This window comes from Cricetulus griseus, chromosome 4 (assembly GCF_003668045.3).
Source record: "Cricetulus griseus strain 17A/GY chromosome 4, alternate assembly CriGri-PICRH-1.0, whole genome shotgun sequence".
Taxonomy (NCBI): domain Eukaryota; kingdom Metazoa; phylum Chordata; class Mammalia; order Rodentia; family Cricetidae; genus Cricetulus; species Cricetulus griseus.
Genome location: NC_048597.1, coordinates 54,149,671 through 54,171,023, shown reverse-complemented (window position 1 = coordinate 54,171,023; position 21,353 = coordinate 54,149,671). Strand labels below are relative to the sequence as shown.

The following is a 21,353-nucleotide window of genomic DNA, read 5'->3' as shown; positions in this document are numbered from 1 at the left end:
GCTGGGATCAAAGGCATGTGCCACCACTGCCCAGCTGATTTCAATTTTTAAAGAAAAAAAAAAAGTCACCACCACTTGGCTACATTATGGAAAGATCTCTCAAAGTCTCCCAGTTAAGAAAAAAAAAAAAAATTCAACTTTACAGTGGCAAAACACAAACGCTCCCGAGTAAAGGAACCAATGTTAACATCACCAGCAATGGGGCAAAGTGAGACAGACTACAGCCTCCTGCTCTGTTACACTGAATGGAAACATTAAAACCCAAACTGCAGCTTGGGTATGCTGCCTCACAAATGTCTCCCGCCACTTGGGAAGCTGAGGCAGAAGGACTGAGAGAAGCGAGCCTGGACAACACAGCATGATCCTATCAAAACAAAAAGAAATAAACAGGGTCGGTGACATGGCTCAGTGGGTAAAGGAGCCTGCTGCCAAGCCTGATGATCTAAGTTCAATGTTCAGTCCCCACATGGTGGAAAAAGAGAATGGACTCCCATATGTTATCCTCTAGCCCCAACACGCACATGTGGCCCACACACAAGCTCGCATGCACGCATGCACATTTATTTTAAAATAAATGTAATTTTAAAAGTGATTTTAAAACTTAAAAACAAACGAACAAACAAAAATCTCAAGCTGTACATTACACTTCAAAAAAAATGTCAAGGTCACAAATGACAAGTGAGGAGTCATTCTAGGGCAAAGAGGGCGAATTGGGCTCACTGAATTGAGTCTGGGCCCTGATGAGCTCGGGGTTGGTCCTATGAATCTGTGGCTGACACACCTGCAGATTCCATCAACTTCAGATCGAAACTACTTCCAAGAATTGACCTGTACTGACTCATAGGGTGATTGCTCTCGTCACAACCCAATAACAGTCTGATGTGCACACGGCATTTCCATTGTACAGGCATTTCATAAGCAAGCCAGAGATGACCCAGACTACACAGAAGGATTACATATGTGTAAAACACCGAGTTAGCTGTGGGGATCTGAGCAGGGTTCCTGGACCCATTCATTCCCCAGGGGCCACTAAGGGCCATCCGCTCTCCTTTCCTGATTTTGATCATTGCATTGTGTTAGGTCAGATAATAGTCCTGTGTTTTAGGAAATACAGTCATGCATTGCTTAATGACAGGAACTAGTTAATGCTGGGAAACCAGCTCAGGAGGCCTGAAACACTGCTGTGTCACATGGCTGCTCTGAAGCATTTAGGGAGCAAGGAACATCATAATACCAAATCATTATACATGTGGAGGAAGGGTAACTAAACATGATCAAATGCATCCATAGCTCCTAAATAAAGGGTGTGTGAGAACACTTCCTATTCATTTTTTCATGCAGCTCTTCTATAAGACTGCCACTATTTCCAGTTGAGAGACAGAAAAACAAAAACAAAAACAAAAAAAACCTTGCTGGGGGCCCAGGCCGGGGGAGATTGTTCAGTGGTAAAACTCTTGTGCAACCGTGGAGGCCAGAGTTCAGATCCCTAGCTCCCATGCACATGCAGACAGGTGTGGGACTGTCTATAACTCTAGCACGCCAGAGGAGAGATTTCATCCCAGGAGTAAAATGACTAGCCAACTAGCCAAAACAGTGAGACCCTGCCTCAATATACAAAATTGAGTGAGAAAGACATTCAACACCAACCTCTGGCATTTTGGGGGGTTTGTTTGTTTGGTTGGTTTTTCCTTTACAGGTATATAGAATTAGAAAACAAAACAAAACAAAACAAAAATAACAGAACCTGGTATGTGGCTAGGTGGTAGAACACTTGCCTAGCATGCACAAGACCCTGGGTTCAATCCACAGCCACCACAAAAAGAAAAAACAAAAAATACCCTGTATGTAACACATACCTAGCAAATTCTTATAACATGGGTTCGATGAGGGGCTATACAAAATAGCCCTAATTTTAAATGTAAGTAACGTATGCTCCTTCAAGAGACAAACCCGACCACACAGCAGAGCACTGCTCTCAAACCAGAGAGGAAGGCTGAACCACAGACAAAGTCTGGGGATCTCACCACCAGTTTCTGATGTCAATGGCTATCTAGCAGGCTTTCAAATACAACTAATGTGCCATAAGTCCCTGAATGGGGGGAGAAGGGGATGACAATGATAACACATTAACAAGTCTCTAGCTGTGTATGGGTAGGTGTGTATATTAAGAAGCAGCCCTTACTGCTCTTGCAGAAGACCCAGATTCGAGTTTCAGCACTCACATAATGGCTCATAACCATCTTCACCTCCAGTTCCAGGGAATCCAATGTCTCTCCTGACCTCCATGCAGGCCTTTAGGAGGTACTCAGAACTAAGGTTATACTGCTTGCTCAGGGCTACAGGGCAAGTAAGTGATCTCTGATTCACACCCAAATCTGAATGACCCTAGCACCCAGAGTGGAACAAAGGGGAGTCAGTCACAGGCAGTCAGTCACTCCTTGTCCTGTAAACACAAAACTAGCTACATTATTAAACAGGCTGAACATCTGGAATCTGAAAATCCAAAACAAGGTCTACATAGCACAGGCTTATATTGATCCTATTTGGCCAGCCTCCCAAGCACTGGGTTTACAGATGTATGCTGCCATACTTGGGTCCAAACACAAAGCTTTCAGAGTGTCAACATGATCAGTGAACAATCCCACACCTGACAACACCTAATGTGTCCTGGTGCAAATGCAGGTATGCTAAAAATATTACATAAAATTACCTTCAGGCTACACATGTAAGATTCTTTTGAAAGAGAAATGACCTTCCGACGTGGAACCCATCACCAAGATCTCATTATGTATATGAAAATATTTTTAAAAACCTGAAATTCAAAATACTTCTGAGCCCATCATTTCTGCTAAGAATTCTTAGCCTCTGTTCTGCTCCCTTTGAGAAATCACTCCTTATACTAAGGACCACACAACACAGTTTCTCCCTGTATTCCGCACAGCACAAACGTGGCTGTCAACAAGGGACAAGTCAGGGGCAGGACAATTGATCCAGGAGCCTATAAAAACAGGTTTGCTTATCCTGAAATTGCAACTGCAGTGCATTTAACCAAGACATAAGTCCCTGAGGCTTTTAATGTTTTGGAAAACCTCTTCTAGGGCCAAGAGGGCTTTGGGTGACTGCCAGCCCAGTATGCTAGGCCTGCTAACGAGGATGAACTGGTAGAAACACTCAATCAGAGAGCAGGGAGTGGGGACGAGCAGGGAGAGGAGGAGGAGGAAGTGAATTCCCACTCTGGAAACCCACCCAATCATGCCTCAAAGCTTCGCTAATTGATAAGAAAAAAAAAAAGGCAACTCAAGTGCTCCTGACCCACAGTACACAGCCATGCTTTCATATACATTAACACATTCGAGTTTCCAGCCTTCCGGGCTCCACTCAGCAGCAGTCATAAATCAATCTAGCGGGCGACACCTGCATCTTTTTCAAATGACATGAAACAGAAACAGCAGAACATCTGATAGGTGGCAAGACTAAGCGTTCTGAGAAACAGTTATATCTGCTGCTTGTGCAGGACACAGGGTGGGGGTCCAACTGAGCACTCAACATCCAGCATGTGTCAGGCCCTGGGTTCAATCCCCAGTACTTTTACCATGACCCCAAAAGATGTGTTATGTGTTCTGGCTATAAACCACTGCTGTAGGGAGTGGAAACCCCCCCCCCACTTTAGGGACATGAAAACTGAGGTTCGAAGCAGTTAAAAGACTTGCCTCGGGCCAAGCCTAAGAGGGCACTCCAAGAGCCTGCCTAGTGTGTGAACAAAGATCCTGTATTCTCTACACCTGGCCATGGGAACACTGCCACAGATGACTCTGGCACTCTCTCCCATTCCCTATAGCTCTAAGAAAATGAGCCATGAGGTCAGCAAGTTCACTTTCCCTTCTAGTCACTGAGTGCGACAAACTGAAAAGAGCCATGACAGCCTGATCCATCTTCCCCCGTTGACCTGCATGCCTGCAATTCCCTGGAAGCCCTTCACAGAATATCGAAAACGTCATGTGCTAGGGCCAAGTGACACAGCAGGACACCGGCGGCACAGCTCAAGACAGTGGCAGAATTGCATGCCACCCCAGTCAGTGGAGAGCAGTAACCTTGCCTGCCAAAATGACTGGCTGCCACACAAATTAACGCTCCCTGCTACAGTTTGGATTTGGAATGTTCCCCAAAGGCTCAAGTGTACAAAGCTTAGTTCCCACTGCAGTATATTACTGCAAAGTCAGAGGATACTGGGACTCCTTGCCTCTGTTCCACATCAGCCGCAAGGTATACAGGCCTTTTCCACAGGCTGTCCCTGTAATGGATGGTGCTACCAAGCAATGGGGACCAGACATCATGGACTCAAACCTAGGAAACCCTGAGCCAAAATAAGGCAAAACACCACACATTTTCATAGCTGTATCCCACTCCTCCCCCTTTTTTGAGACAAGGTCTCACCACACTCCCTGGCCGGCCTGGAACTCCCTGTGTAGACTAGGCTGACCTCAAACTTACAGAGATCTGCCTGCCAGGGCCTCCTGAGAGCTAGGACTAAAAGCACGTGCTACCATACACAGCAGTACACACTGTGAAGTACATGCTTCCTGTAAGTACAGGTTTCTGGGCCTCACTGTTTTTTCTCCATTTGTTTTAAATTTTTTAATTTCATTTTACATTCCAACCACAGTTCTCCCTCCCACCCCCATGGGCCTTACTCTTAAAGAGGGTTGCCTTACAGGTCTGAACAGCCCACAAATCAGGCTTTTATGCACATATTCTTTATATATACATATGCTGGTTCAAGTTTATTGATCAGAACTTTGCTGGGGAAATCAGTGCATTCTAGCCACAGCCTGCTGGAGAGGCTGCCACCGATGCATCTCTTAAAATCACTCTCTCAGGACCTCCACATCACTCCCCTTCCCATTCGCAGTCAGAACTACCCGTAGCAGTCCTCATCCCTCTGAAATCTGGCCCCTGCCACTGAGATGGCTCAATAATGTCCCCTACCCCATAAACCCTATGGGTATCAGGTTCTCACAGCCTCCTAGGCCTCTGTGATCCTCTGGTCTCCCTTCTAACTCCCCCACCCTGTCCCTATATACATCATGCTGAGGCCTCTCTAGACTCAGTCAGATCCCCTCCTTTGCCCACCCCACACTTTCCACAGGAGCTCTCTCTGTAGCAGAGTACGCCTAAAAACTGTCTCCAGCCTAGGCCTCTGGTTCAGGGCAATACACTCATGTCCTGCTGCCCTGGTGTGCATTCTGTTTGAACTCTGGGGATTAGTATTTTTCCCTGGAGTAAGAAGGGACTTTGAGAACCCATGCCACGTCTCTCGGCCTGGACGCATGAGGGAGGGCCTCTGCCTGGCCCAGGATGATGTGGTGGAGTTTGGGGAGCCCATGTCGAGGGCCCTACCCTGCCTGGGGAGTGGAGGATGGATGGGGTGGGGGTAGGTGGGGGCTGTGGGGGAGGGTTGGGTGGAGGGGAGGGAGAGGGAGAAGGGAATGACATGTGAAGCCAGCTTGTTCCTAATTTGAACTAATAAATAAAAAAAAAAGACTATAAAAAAAGAAAAAAAAAACACTCTGACCAAAAACTTGGGGAGGAAAGGGTTTATACTTCATCTTACACTTTCAGTTCACAGTTCCCCATTGAGAAGTCTGGGCAGAAACTCAAGCAGGGCAGGAGCTTCAGAATGTTGCTGACTGGTCAGCTGCTAGGCTCATAGCCAGCTAACTTTCTTATACAGTTCAGACCCATCTGCCTAGGGATGGAACTGCCCACAGTGGGCTGGGCCCTCCTCAATCAATTAGCAACCAAGAAAATGTCCCGCTCTCCCCATTTGGCCACAGGCCAGTCTGATGAAGGCAATGCTTCCAGTTGAGATTCCCTCTTTCCAAATGTATCAAGTTGACAACTGAGATTAGTCATCACATATGCTCACTCAGCAGTTCTTACTGTGGATTCAATCATCAGTCAATTGTTTAAAAAAAAAACCTAACTCCCATACAAACCAATACTGAGATGCACTAAGATAACAAAGCTAGGCCAAAAGATGTTATAAAGAGGGAAATTCAGAAAAAATAATTTTTGTAAGAGAGGCTGTTAGAAAATATGCTTAGGACCAGATCAAATTAGATAACAGGAACAATAAGATTTATCTTCCAGTTTATATGCAGAACATTTGCAACCTCCCCCAATCCAGAATATGGGCCCTGAAGAAGAAACAGAGCTCTCTCCCCAGGGCAGCAGATGGCCTTTGGGTGGACTTAGTGCTATGCTATGACATAAAAAGTTCACAGATTGGGGGCTGGAAAGATGGCTCAGTGGTTAAGAGCACTGGCTGCCCCTCCAGAGGACCAGGGTTCAATTCCCAGCACCCACCTGGTAGCTCACAACTGTCTGTAACTCCCAGGGGACCCAGTGCCTTCTTATGGCTTTGCACATGGTGCTCAGATAATCTACAGGCAAAACACCCACACATAATACAATAAAAAATTCGAGTTCACAAATTATCTTTTACTTCCAAATCTTGGTTAATTTTTCTATGCATCTCTATGAATTTGACCTTGTTTGGTGCAGAGGATGAACCCGAGGCTTTGCTTGCACATCCCACCTCTGTTTGGGCAGTCTACCACTGAGCTACACTACCTTTCTAGCCCCTGGTATTTTGGAGCAGTGTTTCGCTATGTGGCACAGGGTGGCCTGCCACTCGTGAACCTCCTGCCTCCACCTCCCCCAGGTTGTTATATACAGTGCACACGTGGTGAGGCATGAGAGTCTATGAATTCAGGTGGAGAAAAGGTCCATCTTTACTTCTGTTAACATCAGCATACTTGTAAATGCACTGGTGCTTTCTGCAGCTTAGGAGTGGCAGTGACACATGACAGTAGTAATGACAGTCACCAACTCCACTGACAGAAATCACCTTTTTTTGCTCTTGGTGCAGACAGCTTCAAGTGCTGTTTATGATAGGACCACTGCCCTAAATAAGAGAAATTCTCAAACCTGCCATCCAGATCTTACTTGAATCACCGCAAATCCATTATCAACAAGTTACGGCCATCTTACTCAACATGTGTCCTATTTCTTACTGCTTTCCTTTTTAAATTCATGCATTCTGAGACCTTTACAAACGCTATTCTGAGACAGGGCCCTTGGGGTCTCAGGGAAGCCTTTCCTCAACTCCCTGCATCAGGTGAGGGATCCTCATGCATTCTCTTGCCACTGTGCTTCCTCTTCCAGCAGCTCACATCTCAATGACGTCACTAATATTTGACTCGGCCACTGGAGGGAGGAAGGGTGGGTGGCATTAGACTGATTTATCAGTACAGTCGAAATGCCTCAGCACAGGACCCAGTTCATAAAAGTTTTCAAGGAAATAACCATCCTAGGAAAGAAAAAAAAAAAAAAAGCCACTGTTGAATGGCCAAACTCCTGTCACAGCCTTAGGATGCTGGCACTGGTCCATTTCCTCAATGGGCACATACAATATTCTGTCCAGGATGCAGCAAGACGAGGCCCTTTGAAGAAAGGACATCCCTGGGGACCCTTGCCTATTTGGCCTAACAATGGAGGTTATCTCTGGGCTAGGATTCTGGGTCACCTGTACATTTAAACCCCAGCTTATTGCTCTCAACCTGGACCTTGTGAGCACTGCCAACAAGGAACGAAAGGATCTACTGACAACGGGATGCCAAAGGGCTAGCAGAATGGCAGCACTCTTTGGAGGAGAGGGAACTCCACCCCTGCCCCAGAAAGCTCTAATGAGCTGAAAACTGCACATACAACTGGGGCCTCCGTGTGACTTTGAGGAATAAAGAAGATGTAAAAAGGCTATTCTAACCTCACACCATCTGAGTGTCATTAACCCCCCAGTGCTCAATGGCAAAACTAATGGCTAGCAAGAAGTGCTGGAAGACGGGCATGTGGCATAGAGTGGCCAAGGGGAATGTAAAGCAGAGCTACTTGGAGACGAGGAAACCAGCTGGGACCCAGCCAGTTGCTCCTCCTGTGCTACAGCCATCAGGAAGCTACAGGGCAAGTGGCACTAACACTCCAGGAAAACAAGGCCAGCCCGGCTTCTTAAACATTCAGGGCAGCTGCTGCGCCCTCCCTTTCTGAGCCTCATACCCCCAGTTCTTATGAAACTGCACTGCTCAGCCCACAGGCTCACCCCTCCCTCTCTGGGGTCAAGGTATTTAACCAGCTTAACTCACCACATTAGTGCAGGACCTAACACCACACTGAAGAGGGACACGTGGATCAACTGGGCCAACCCTAAGTCCCTCTACAAACATGTATGATTTGTCACAACTCCAGTCACTAGAACAAACAGCCAGAGACTTAGGAGCATTCTGCAAGACAGGACCAGCAGAAGGGTCAGACCAGCCCACAGGAGAGCAGCAAGTCAGGGGGTGAAGGATAAAACATTAGCACTCCTTCTGTCCCCAACTGGGCCCAAAATATAGTAGTAAGAGGTTCAAGCAGTTTACACAGTTTAAAAGCCGGGCAGTGGTGGCCCACGCCTTTAATCCCAGCACTCGGGAGGCAGAGGCAGGCGGATCTCTGTGAGTTCGAGGCCAACCTGGTCTACAAGAGCGAGTGCCAGGACAGCCTCCAAAGCCACAGAGAAACCCTGCCTTGAAAAAAAAAAAAAAAGAAGAAGAAGAACTTATGCTCCCCTTGCAGCAGTTTCTAACCTGGGTACTTAGTTTCGAAACCAACCACACAGAACAGCCCTACAGAACAAAACCACAAAGCTGGGGTGAAACCCTCTAGAGATTAATGTGGTCTGATCGGTGTGTCTCTGCCCCAAGAGAGGATCGCCTTTCAGAAGGAAAGGGGAGAAACAGATTTAACTCCACAGCCTCTTTGTATGCACCAACCAATCCCCAGGTGTCTCCACATTAAGCAAAAGAGGGGGGAAGGTGAGGGTCAGTGCCAAGAGCCCTGGAGAACCCCAGCAGCACAGCCCCCACCACATGGCACCAGTATCACATGGTCCCCTGTTCATACTTGCCAGTCTGGCCCACCAATACATATGACCTACTCTCTACCAATGTTTTATGTGTGGAGTACTCAACAGCTTGCAGCGATGCTGCTGACGCCAAGCACTGTGCTACCTCCTTCTTTGTTTCAGCCCAGCAAAATGGATACTATTACCAACATTTACAAACAAGTGAAGCCAGCCCAAGGCCAGCCCTCTTTCTTTCCAACACATCACAATTGACTCTAACAGATAACAAGGAGGAAAGCAAAAAGAAAAGTGTTCTGGGGGAAGCAACTCAGCCTTTCCCCTCAATCCACTGTTAATAAATGTTAATAAATGGGTCACTTTCATCTGTCTCTCCATGGCCTACAGAATCCAGTCCCAGGGCTTGGCAGACATTTCTACTTTCCCATTCTTACTCCCCACCACCAGACTCTGGGTTCCGCTTCCCGCCACTGGACCTCTCTCCTGTCTTGCTCACATCTCAGTCTTGGAGGCCTCTTTCCCCTGTGTGCAGCAGCATCCACTATTTTCCACCAAATGCTCCTCCATCACCCATACGCCAGAGCCTAGGCTAAGTGCCACACAACAGCCAGACAAGGATCGAAAGGGTCACAGCGACTGAGATCTACCCTCCTTGCGAGACAACTCTTTCTCGGGGACTTCTCTGGTCACTCAGCAACCATCACAGGCCCCTGGCCCGATTCCCCAGCACCTGGCATCCACGTGGAACTCAGCCATAGCTCCATCTATGTACACCACACATCTGTTTTAAGACTTCCTCGGTAATGTGTTTATTTCTGTGGGAAAAGTGCACTCTAAGCTCCAAGCAGCATTATCAATGGCAATTAGGTCCCCAGGCCAGCCCACAAAGGCCTATTAAATATATAATGGTGGCAGAGAAAAAGAAAACCTGCCTGAGTGTACCTCAAAAGCTCTGCAGGAGAGGCCACGGGGTGAACATGCCTTCTGAGCCTGTACCCACTGTCCCCTGGGCTCCGAGCTTCCCAGCCACCATGGGGGCAAAGGCACCCGAAGCAAGCTGGAGAAGGGGGAGTGGGAGGAGCATGATTCATAATTCAGCAAGCCTGGTTCTTCTCTAGGTTCCGCTGAAGGCTGAAGGGGGTGAAGTGTAGTTCATGGGTAGAGTGCTTATCTAGCATGTGTGGGGCTCAAGGTTCAATTCCCAGGACTGCAAAATAAAGACTGTTTCTCAAATGTCACAAGCTCATTAACTATTTTTAAACTATATTTGTAAATATTGTCTATTTTTATATAAATTTTTATCAAGAATGGGCTTTTTGATGTGAAATCTCAATATACTACCATTGGGTTCAGTTTCAAAGACACAAAACATCCCATCCAAAATACAGACATGAAAAAATGTGTGTGTGTGTGTGTGTGTGTGTGTGTGTGTGTGTGTGTGTTGCTGGGGCGTGAACCCAGAGCCTCCCACATTCTACGCAAGTACTCTGCCACTGAGCCTCAGCCAAAGCCCTAAGCAATGCTTATTTATTTATTTATTTATTTATTTATTTACTTAGTTACTTATTTAAATATTTTGGTTTTTCAAGACAGGGTTTCTCTGTGTAGCCTTGGCTATCCTGGAATTCACTCTGTAGACCAGGCTAGCCTCAAACTCAGAGAGATCCACCTGCCTCTGCCTCCAGAGCTCTAGGATCAAAGGTGTGTGCCACCACCACTCCTAGGCAAGTTTTTAACTGAAAATATTTGGATTCATTAAAAAAAATCCATTCACTGACGTTATTTTGGAATCTGTATGTACACTACTGAAAATTCTGCCACAGCCCAGCAGAGTCCTTGGCCTGACATTTGAGAACCTTGAACTCGGAGACAGCTACTGAGCCCTGACAGGAGCTCTCCATCCTGTGACTGCCCAGACACTAAATAACAAAGCATGTGTGGCCCTTGGGGAAGGTCGGGCCAGGCAGGAAGCACCAGCTGGACAGCAGGAAAGCAGGCTCTTAGGTCCAGGGTCCTGGCCTCTCTAGTCTGGAAGTTTTGGGGGCTAACTTGTCCCAGGTGCCACCAGGGACATTACTAGAAGACTAAAAAAGACTGCCAAGAAAATCTTTAAATTTTTTAAACTTTTCTGATTATAAACTTATATATGTACATATATATAATCATTTCTAAAATATAAAAAATAATAATCCAAGAAGTAAACAAAAGTCGCCCACCATGTCACCTTCTAGAACAACCAGTATTTCAGTGTTCTGGTAGCTCTTCATATATAACTTCATCCATTCTGAAGTCTAGCTCTGTATCTTGGTTTTTGTACCTGAGCGTTTTTCCTCCTTAGATGGTCTTCATCCACATCTTAGCACTGAACAATAAGCATTACTTGTATTAAGCGGATTCTTTAAAACCACTTCAATGGACCAAATGTTTGGTGTACGCTAAACTTCATGTTGACATTCTAACACCCTCCACACTGTGACGGGTATAAAGAGTTGGGGCCTTGGGAAGGTTATCAGGATCTGTGATAGGATCTGGAATAGGATCTGTGCTTTTAAAGGGGGTCCATAAAGATCTCAGGTCCTCTCTCTGTCACACCGGATACAAGAAATCAGCAGTCAGCAGCCTGGAAGAGGATCTGCCCCAGAACCTGACTGAGCTAGCACCCTGGCATCAGTCATCCAGCATCTGATACAGCAACAAACAAATCTGTCATTTTAAGGACCCAGTCTATGGTGTATTTGTTATCGATGCCCAAACTAACAAAAAAACCATTACTTTCTAAAATCTTATAGAGACTGGAAGGTATTACACCATGCCACTATTATTGAGTAATTAAATTACTTCCATATTTCAATTTTATAAAAAGATGTAGTACATGTACAGCCCTGTACACGAATTTCTGTAAACCCTTTCCCATCATAGGTTCCCTTATTTGAAAGGGGTGACTCCCAAACCTCCAGTGAATGCCAGAAACTGCAGATCATACAAAACATATAGACTTTCCCTCACACATCCATACCTGTGACCAAGTTTAATTTATAAATTAGGCAGAGATTTAAAACAACTAATAATAATAATGAAATACAGAAGTTACTACTATACGGTGATAAAATGTGCGCTCTCAAAGTATCATTTTGTACAATGCTTACTTTTTTTTAAGACATGGTAGCTGGCCTGAAATTCTGAGGATGACCTTGACTTCCTGATCCAACTGCCTGACTTTACACCACACCCAATTTACTTGATGCCTGGATCAAACCCAGGGCTTCCTCTATGAAGAGCAATCACTCTACCTTCTGAGCTGTGTCTTCAGACCCCACCTTTCTTCTTACTGACCACAGATAACTTAAACTCGACAGTGAGACCACAGATACTCGGGATACTGAGTGTTTTTCTTTTATTTTATACAGTATTAAGAATTGAATCTAGCACATGCTAGGCAAGCACTCTGTCCTTGAGCTATAGACTCCCCCCTCCATTTGAGATAAGGTCTGCCCAGGCTGCCCGTAAACTTACTCAGTAGACCAAACAGAACTTTTGATCCTCCTGCCTCAACCTCCTAAGTAGTTGAGATTCCAAGCCTTTGCCATCAGACCTAGTAAGCACTTCTTCATATCCCTTGGGCCACACCCAGTGGCCTTCTGTCAATAGAGTGAACAAAGAACCCAAAATGCTCCCAAGGACCTAGGAGGCCCTCATCAGATGCACACAGCTTTTAAAATTACAGAGGCCCAACAAGCAGTCATTTACTGCTGCCGGCTTCCAGGCTCTCATTCCACTACCTCATACCTGCCAAGTCAACTCTAGGCTTAGGGGAAAGGCACATAAAATGCTTGTTTAGGACCCCCAGCTGCCAGTGCTGTTGGGCAAACCTCGGTGCCCTTCTACATTGCCTGTAGGAAAGGACCCTACAGCCCTCTACCTCGAAAGGACCTACTCCACACTATTCCTGGACTCTGCTCTGCCTACCCTGGGAAGGCCACAGGGACCCCTGCCTCTAAGATAATGTATGGCTCTCCCATGGCAAGCTACCAGCAGTAAGGGCATTAGCTCTTACTGCTCATGTTCTTCTATCATTATTTGCTCATAAGATTGACAGCTGCTCAGCCATAGGCAACACCTGATGGCAGGCACAAAGTGTAGTTTGCTCCCCACCCAAAACTCAACCCGGAGGCAAACAATGTGGTTGATAAATGTTTACAGAGTAAAAGTTCAGGCTCCCAAGCCCTTGTTTTTACTGGAGGGAGGGAAAAAGGAAGAAAGCAGAATCCTCCTCCCTCAGAGTTCAAGGGCTGACATCCTGATGGAGAGTCAGACCCACTGGCTCTAGGAAACTGATGATAAACGTGCAACGGGACCACCAGCAACAGTCTGAGGGAGCTTCCACACAACAGGGCACTGACTGGGAAGTAAGTGTTTAAAGCCACTCACCCGTCTCTCCCCCTCCATTTGCCCAGCACCCTTGCCACACCCAAAGGGCCAGGGGCAGGAAGTCTTCCTGACTTGGTGGTAGTGGTAGTGGGAGTAACGAGGCTGGACTCAACACAAGGGAGACAAGAAGTTATGGGAGAAATGTGAAAGAAGGTCACAACATCCCATCACACATCCAGTCACTCCTCAGCTCCAGAGGCACACCCATCCCCACTTCTCCGGGGCATGCCCGGGAAAGTCTCCTTTCCTCACACAGTCTGCATCCCGGTCCACCCCTCCTCCACTCCTGTATCACTCCGGTATCATTTTGCAGTCTGCGGAGCTTGTTCCTCCGACTCCTGAACCGACCCATCTGACAACCTCGTTAACGGATATCTTTACTGTCCCCATCTCATGGAAGAAACGCAGACACGTTTAAAGATCCGCGGCGCCACACAGCTCGAAAGTGGCCGGGACTGGAGCTGGAGTCCCATGGGTGTGGGAGCAGAACTCCTGGAGGTGGCGACCCCACCCAGCCCGCTACGCGCCCTTTCTCAGGGGCTCCAACCTTCGAGCTGCGCAGGTGGAAGGCAGCCTTCCACCCGGCACTCACACAGGTGCACGAGCCGCCGAGGAGTCTTGTCTTGGCTGAGGGCGTCCCAGACCTGCGCCACCTCAAAGTTGTGTGGGACCGCGAACCCGGAGAGAGGGATCGCCTGGCCCGGCACGGGCGGGGCGCAGTGGACCAGGACCCCGCTGCCAACCGGCGCGCACGCCCCCATCAGCCCCGGACCGCGCGCGCCCACGGCCATGCTGGGCGCACGTGTCGCCGGCCCGCAGCCTCACCCCGATCGCCAGTAGCAGCCCCCATGCCCGCGCCATCCCCGCTGCCTCCTGCCGTCTGCGACCGGCTCTCGTGCACGCCCGCCAGCTCCACCGCGGCCAACAGCCACGGCCACTTCGCAGCCGCTCCCCGCCTCCGAGTTCCCGGTGCCACGTCTGCCAAAGCATGCGCACCAAGCTGGGAGAGGCGGCCCGGAGAGGTGCCTGCCGGGAGTTGTAGTTCACGAACCACTGAGAGGGACTCCTGTGCATTGGACTTTACTTTGGGGACACAGGGCAGCAGCTACAGGGATTGGAGGTGGGGAGGCTGGGGACTAGAGGCAGTTGTTCACTTTAGGACCTTGCTCTGTGCCCAGAACTTCAGAACCAACAACTCACTCTGCCCCCAGAAGTTAGTTTACCCACTCTGAGGATTAGGAAGCAACCCAGAGAATTCCAGTCATTTGGCTGCAGATAACTAATTGTGAAGTCTAGCATGGCCTGTGAAGGATAGGTAAAGCCTCTGCTTCCCAAGCTCTGACCTTCCCCTTTTTTTCCTTGGCAAAGGTTTATTGAGAGGTCTAGAAACAATTTAGAGATCCCTAAAACATTAAGCATGCATTACCATATGATTCGCTTACTCCTTAGGCATAAACTCAAAAGAATTTAAATGGCTGCTCAAATAGTACTTGCGCACACCACTAACAGCGCTGTATACATGAGCTAAAACGTAGAAACAACTCAAATAACCTCGGTGGGCAAATGGAGAAAATGTGGTATACCCCCACACAAAGAAATATTATTCAGCTAACAAAAAGAAAGAGGTGCCACCATGTGAACAAATACCAAAATAGGATGCTGGTTTTTCAAAAAAAAAAAAAAAAAAAAAAAGACAGATACAAAAGGTGCTATACTGTATGGTTATATTCATATGAAATATCCAAAGTTTGTAAAGATGTGGAGTGTGAGCAGATTATTGGTTCAGCTGGGGAAAAAGGAGAATAGGAAGTGACTATTTAATAGATTCGGGGAATATATAGGGGGAAGCCGTTCAACATTGTGAATGCATTAAATGTCACCAAACTGTGTGCTTTAAAATGGCCAATGAACTGTTGGGTCCGGGGTTTTCACAATGATGGAGGACAGACCACCAAGTCTATTAAACCAGAAGCAAGCTTTATTCCAGGAAAAGAAAAGAAAAAAAAATATCTCCACAGGGCACAAAAGCTTATCAGCTATAGCCATGACCACAGCCAGAGTTCAGGCTTCTGAAACTGGCAAACTGGGTAGCTTTCAAACTCCCCTTTTTATAGTAAGAAGCAAGTATTAATCATGAATAGAAGAATTTTTGCTACTTCGAGGTAAAACCCAGTTACAAATTGCTTTTTGCAATTTTCGTTAACAGGGTTTTTCAGTTAAACTAGTGTGCGTATTTAGTCCATTGTTTCTCTTCGGCACTTTCTGCAACCCCCCACCCCCACCCACCACCACCACCATGGTGCCAGTTTTTCATAGCTGGAAAGAGTATGGAACAATGCACAACCAAAAGTCATGTCCATATCATCATTTAAAAGTTAACTTAGCTCACAACAATTTGCAGGTCATGGGGGGGGGGGCAGTTATCTAAAAAGCTGACCCTCAGTTTGCAGAGAGCCTTTTCAGCTCTTCGAGGCTGACAGAGCAAGGGAACCCATTGTTAACAGTTAATACTTAAGTTGCTGAGAAGACTGCTGACAGTCTGCTCTCATTCTCCTAGGCTTACAACTTTATATTTCTACATTCCTATTTTGGGGACCTATATTTTTATATTCTTATTCTTGGACTCTTCAGAATGTTAGCTACCTGAATTTAAAAAAAAAAAAGTAAAGTGGGGGCTGGAAAGATGGCTCTGTGTTTAAGAGCCCTTGCTGTTCTTACAGACTAGGGTTTGGTTCCCAGCATCCACATGGCAACCCACAACCTTCTGTATCATCTGATGCCCTCTTCTAACCTCCAAGGGCACTAGACATGCAGATGGTACCTATAGATACATGTAGGCAAAACACCCATACACACAAAATAATTTTTAATATTAAAAAAGTCCTTTTTGAATCTACTTTGCCATGCATGCCATCAGTTGGTCATTCCCTGAGGAATGCTCGTTGAATGCTTACTCTGTCCTGAGAATGCAGACGGACAGAACTAAAATGGACAGTGGAAGTACACAGCTGGTGGCTGAGAAATGATCCCTGAATAAACATTGCCTGCTGTCTAGAGGTTCAAGGCCACATCTAGAAGTCACCCTTGCCTCACCCCTTCTCAAGAGACCCATCTAAATCCTTGCCATGTCCTGTCGAGTCTACCTCCAAAACACAGGTATTCTGCCACCCCTGCTGTCACTGGTGTGCCCCATCTAGGCAAGGGTAGCAGCAGACTCTAGTGTGTGCCTGCTATTCCTAATGATTCCTATGGTAATGTCACTTGGGTTTTGCTAGTCACTTCCCTAAACCTCTTCAGTGGTCTCCTGTTGCCCTTAGACCAGTGGTTCTCAACCTTCCTAATGCTGTGTCCCTTTAGCACAGTTCCTCATGTTGTGGTGATCCCCAACCGTAAAATCATTTTTGTTGCTACTTCATGACTGTAATTTTGCAAGTGTTATGAATCGTACTATAAATATCTGAAAAGCAGGATAGCTAATGTACTACCCTTGTGAAAGGGTCATTCGATCTTCCCTTCAAGGGGTCTCAACCCACAGGTTAAGAACCAATGCTTCAGAATATCAAACCCTCCAGGACCTGCAGCTCTGTGTCTGCCTTCTGGACCTTATCCATACAACCATCCCTCTCTGGCCAGCTCATCACTGTCCCTCACACAGTTATTTCCTGGAACCCATCTCTGGAGCAGCTCCTACTTCCTGTTCTTTCCAGGCCTTTGTTTGACTGTCACATTCTAATCCTACTGTGTCCCCATAAAAGGCAAACCATAAAAGGCAATTCCACCCTCCCCTCCCTGAGCCTCCTAATTCCCCAGCTCTCTGTCCCTGCTTTGCCTGATGTGACCACAGTCTGTACTTTTCATGCTGTCTCTGTCCATGGGTTCCACATTCATAAATTCAACCAACTGTAGGTTTAGCACATTCTGTAAGATCTCCAACTATACTGATTCCCTAAACATTACAGGGTAACATACATAGCATTTGCATTGCATTAGGTATCATAAGTAAAGTAGAGATGATGTGAGGTAGACAAGAGGTCTATCCAGGTTACATGCAAATGGGAAGCTGTTTTATGCAAGGCTCTAGAACAACCCTGAAGTTCGTTGTCTGTGAGGACCCTGGGGTTGTTATAGGAACCAATCCCCTAGGATGCTAAGGGACAACTGTATTTAGTTGCATCTGTTGTCTTTTGCTCCACCAGGAATATAAGTTTCCCTTCCTGCTTACCATCACCCTTCCAGAGCCTGAGGCAGGACTTGAGCCACCAGTGTTTCCAGTGCAAGTGGGTGAACGGCCCCGTGAAGCCACATTGAAGGACTTCAGAAATTTCTAAAGCAGGTGGGGAACTGGCTTCCTCGACACACTGGGCACCTTCAAGCTCACGACCTATATATGGGAAAGTGAGCCATGCACCTTTTCTCATGAGTCTATTTCCCATTTGCAAAATGAAGCTTGTGAAAAAAAAAAAAACTAAACCCCTCCCTGTGTTAGTGTTGTATCCTTGTGACAAAATACAGGAGCATCTTGAGGAAGCGATTGTGTCGGCTCAGTGTTTCTGGTGAGGAGGGCACGGAGAGGAACAGCAATTCCCACCATGTTGGCCAGAGAAGCGGAACCAGAGATGCCAGTGCTAGCTGGCTTGCTTCCTTTCCCTCTATTCAGTCTGGGTCCACAGTCTATGGGACTGTGGAGCCTACATTTCCCAGACCCCCTTTCTTAACCATCCTTGGAAACATCCTCACAGATGTGCCTATGAGGGTGCTTTACTAATTACCCGCTTAGCTTTAACTATCAACTTGTCACAGCCTACAACTGTCTAGGTAGAGAATCTTTATTGAGTTTCCTAGATTATATTGGCCTATGGGCATGTCTGTGGGAGATTGTCTTCATTGTTAATTGGCATAGGAGGGCCCAGCCCACTATGGAAGACCCCATTCCTTAGGCAGATGGTCCTTGTCTTAGTTAGGGTTCCTAGTGCTGTGGAAAAACACCATGACCAAAGGCAACTTGGAGAGGAAAGAGTTTATTTCCTTTGTCAGAAGGAATAGCAACCAGGATTTCCTTCAGGTTTTCTGCCTTGACTCCCCTCAGTGATGGACTGTAACCTGCAATTGTAAGTTGTTTAGGGTTTCTATTGCTATGAACAGACACTATGACCACAGCAACTCTTATAAAGAAAACATTTAACTGAAGGCTCACTTACAGTTTCAGAGGGTCAGTCCATTATCATCATGGGTGGGAGCATGGTGGATGCAGGCAGAGGTGGTGCTGGAGATGAGAGTGCTACATTTTGCAGGCAACAGGCAGTTTACTAAGACACTTGGTGGTATCCTGAGCACAGGAAACCTGAAAGCCCACCCCCAAAGTGACACACTTCCTCTAACAAGGCCATATCCACTCCACCAAAGCCACACTCCTAATAGTGCCATTCTCTGTGAGTTCATGGAGGCCAATTACATTCAAACTACTATAAATCAAATAAACTCTTTCCTTATCTGTGTTGCTTTTTGGTAATTTATTGCAGCAACAGAAATGAAACTAGAACACTAAACTCCTAGGTACTTCTCAAGTCAATCAAGTTGACAGTCAAGATTGACCATCAAGTCTGGGAATATGGCTCTGTTATTATAGTGCTCCCCTAGCATACAGCAAGCGTTGGGTCTTGATCCCCAACACCATGGGAAACTGACCATGGCAGCAGATGCTTATAATTCCAGCCCTCAGGTGGAGGCAGGAGGATCAGAAGTTCAAGATCATCATGGCTATCTAGTGATGATGGGAATTTAAGTTGGTCCCACTGTGTATCCCAACAATGCTTTAAAGTGTTTGTTGCAGATTTATTCTTAATAGCTATCATGAGCTGAAATGTGTCACCTCTCCAATTCATATGTTGACTGCCTTTGGAGGCCTTAAAGAAATGATAAATAAAGGTTAAATGAAGTTATTGAGGTAGGCCCTGCCTATATAAATGGTATCCTTATTAAAAAGAGGCAGCTAGGGCACAAATACACATAGAGGAAAAGCCTTGGGAAGGTACTGAGAAAAGATAGTATTGAGAGAGAGAGAGAGAGAGAGAGAGAGAGAGAGAGAGAGAGAGAGAGAGAGAGACCCTTAGAAAAGCCCAACCCTACCAGCACCTTGATCTTGAACAAACTACTGTTTCATACAGTAGTTCTCAGAACTCTAAAGCTTAGGGGTTTCAGGCAGACCCAACAGAATACTCACTATTGACCTGAAGTTCAACAGGCAGGAGAGATTTGTGATGATAGATTAAAAGCAAGTGGGAGGAGCAGGGGGCGAGCAAGAGGAAACACGTGATTAAATGATGGTTGCCTGCTGACTTATTACATAAAAAGTCACTTATTAATTGAGCTGAATTAATTGCTTGGGCTGTTATAGAAGCATTTGTACAGTGACATTTTAAAAGTCTAAGCAAGGAAAGGCTTGGTGAATCTTCTAATCATTAGGACTCCTTGTAACTTAAATGTCTTCTAAGACTGGATTAAGTTCCTGATCTATGAAGCCTTGAAATTCAATTGTCAGAACTGAGAAAGGGGAGGAATAAAGGGAAAGGGAAGAGGAAGGGAGTTTTATAGCATTTTCCTTTAAACTGAAGCCCTGGGGGCAGGGGGGGGATAACTCACCAAGGCTCAGAAAGTTCTAAAGGGAAGCCCTTTAAGACTCAGGAAGTAAACTCAGAAGTATTAGTAAGTCCCTAAAACTTAGCAGTTTCACAAGGTCCGTCTTTTGCCAAGGTTACATAAGCAGTAAAGACAGCTGAGGAGAGAAAACTCCAGCCTGTGGAGTTGCCTGCAAGTTGTGCAGAGACCTTCAGGGTTCCAGATTTCATGAATCATCAACCACACTAGGGTGGGCTTTCAGTGAGATGCAGCTGTCTATAAGTGATCCCACATTCCTATAAGTAACCCCAATAAACACATGAGTTCACCAAGTTAAACTTCGACAGTATCGTTACTTTGGTTTGTTGTCAATTACCTACCTGGAGTGAGTACACATTAATATATGTTTCCCCAGGAATAGTGTCACACAACAGGGAGGGAGGATAGAGGGGAGGAATGGAGGGAGGGAGGGAGGGAGGGAGGGAGGGAGGGAGGGAGGGAGGGAGGGAGGGAGGTAGCTTTGTACCTGAGAGCTGAGAGCCAGGTAACCAGAGGGCAAGGGACTGAGAAGAAAGAATAAAAATCTCCAAGAAAACAGGCCATTTCATTCTGCAATTGAAACAAGCTAAAATGCGATTTATGGCTCTTCCGGGAATGTTTAGCAATTCTAAGCTTCACTCTCCTTGAAATGTTAGGAGGAGAACCCAGGGCAAGTGTGTCCCTCTTCCATTAGGGCCTGCAATGGGAGCCATCCATTTTTCAGCACCAGCCCCTCGAGGCCCAGTTAGAGAAACTCCCATCCTATGCTGGACTGTGAGTTTGACCTCACCTTTCGTTCATGTAGCCAACCCCCTCCATCATGTCGGCTGGCATGAGGACCAACACAGTGATCATTTTATGACAATCAGACAGATGGGAATTGACTCAGAAAAAGAAGAAGGGGGGCGGGGGTTGTGGAGAAATACTATCGAGACACAAAGGAATGTGTTCTGCTTGCTTCCATGTATATAAGGCCCAGGAACCAAAAGGAATGGACTTTTAGTGGAAGAGCTTGAGGAATCCCTTGGGATGCCGGCGAGGTTCTCTTCTGCTGTCTGGATTTAGATGCATGAATGTGCTCATACTGTGAAAATGAATCATATATGCACAGATTATGCTGAACAAACATTGTATTTCAATAAAGTTCACAATCTGAAGGAAAAAAGGAGGAATGAGATGGAGGTAGGAAAATTCAGCTCTGAGTAGAGGATGTAAAATGACACCTTGACTCAAAAGAGAAACAGCTAAGAAATCTTTTGGTAATATCTAGGCCTGGGTGAGAGAGCCAGGAAAAGGGAATTGGGCCACCCGA

The 21,353-nt window shown here is 46.4% G+C and overlaps 1 protein-coding gene across 1 annotated transcript in view; it reads right to left on the bottom strand.

Annotated features, from left to right (window-relative positions):
- The window catches only part of Pdia5 (protein disulfide isomerase family A member 5), an 89,821-nt gene extending 75,436 nt beyond the window's left edge, over window positions 1–14,385 (bottom strand). The window contains exon 1 of the mRNA XM_027412770.2: window positions 14,213–14,385. Coding sequence (XP_027268571.2) covers window positions 14,213–14,377 — 165 coding nt within the window. The 5' untranslated portion in view covers window positions 14,378–14,385. The remainder of the gene's footprint in view (window positions 1–14,212) is intronic.
- Window positions 14,386–21,353: the final 6,968 nt, after the last annotated feature.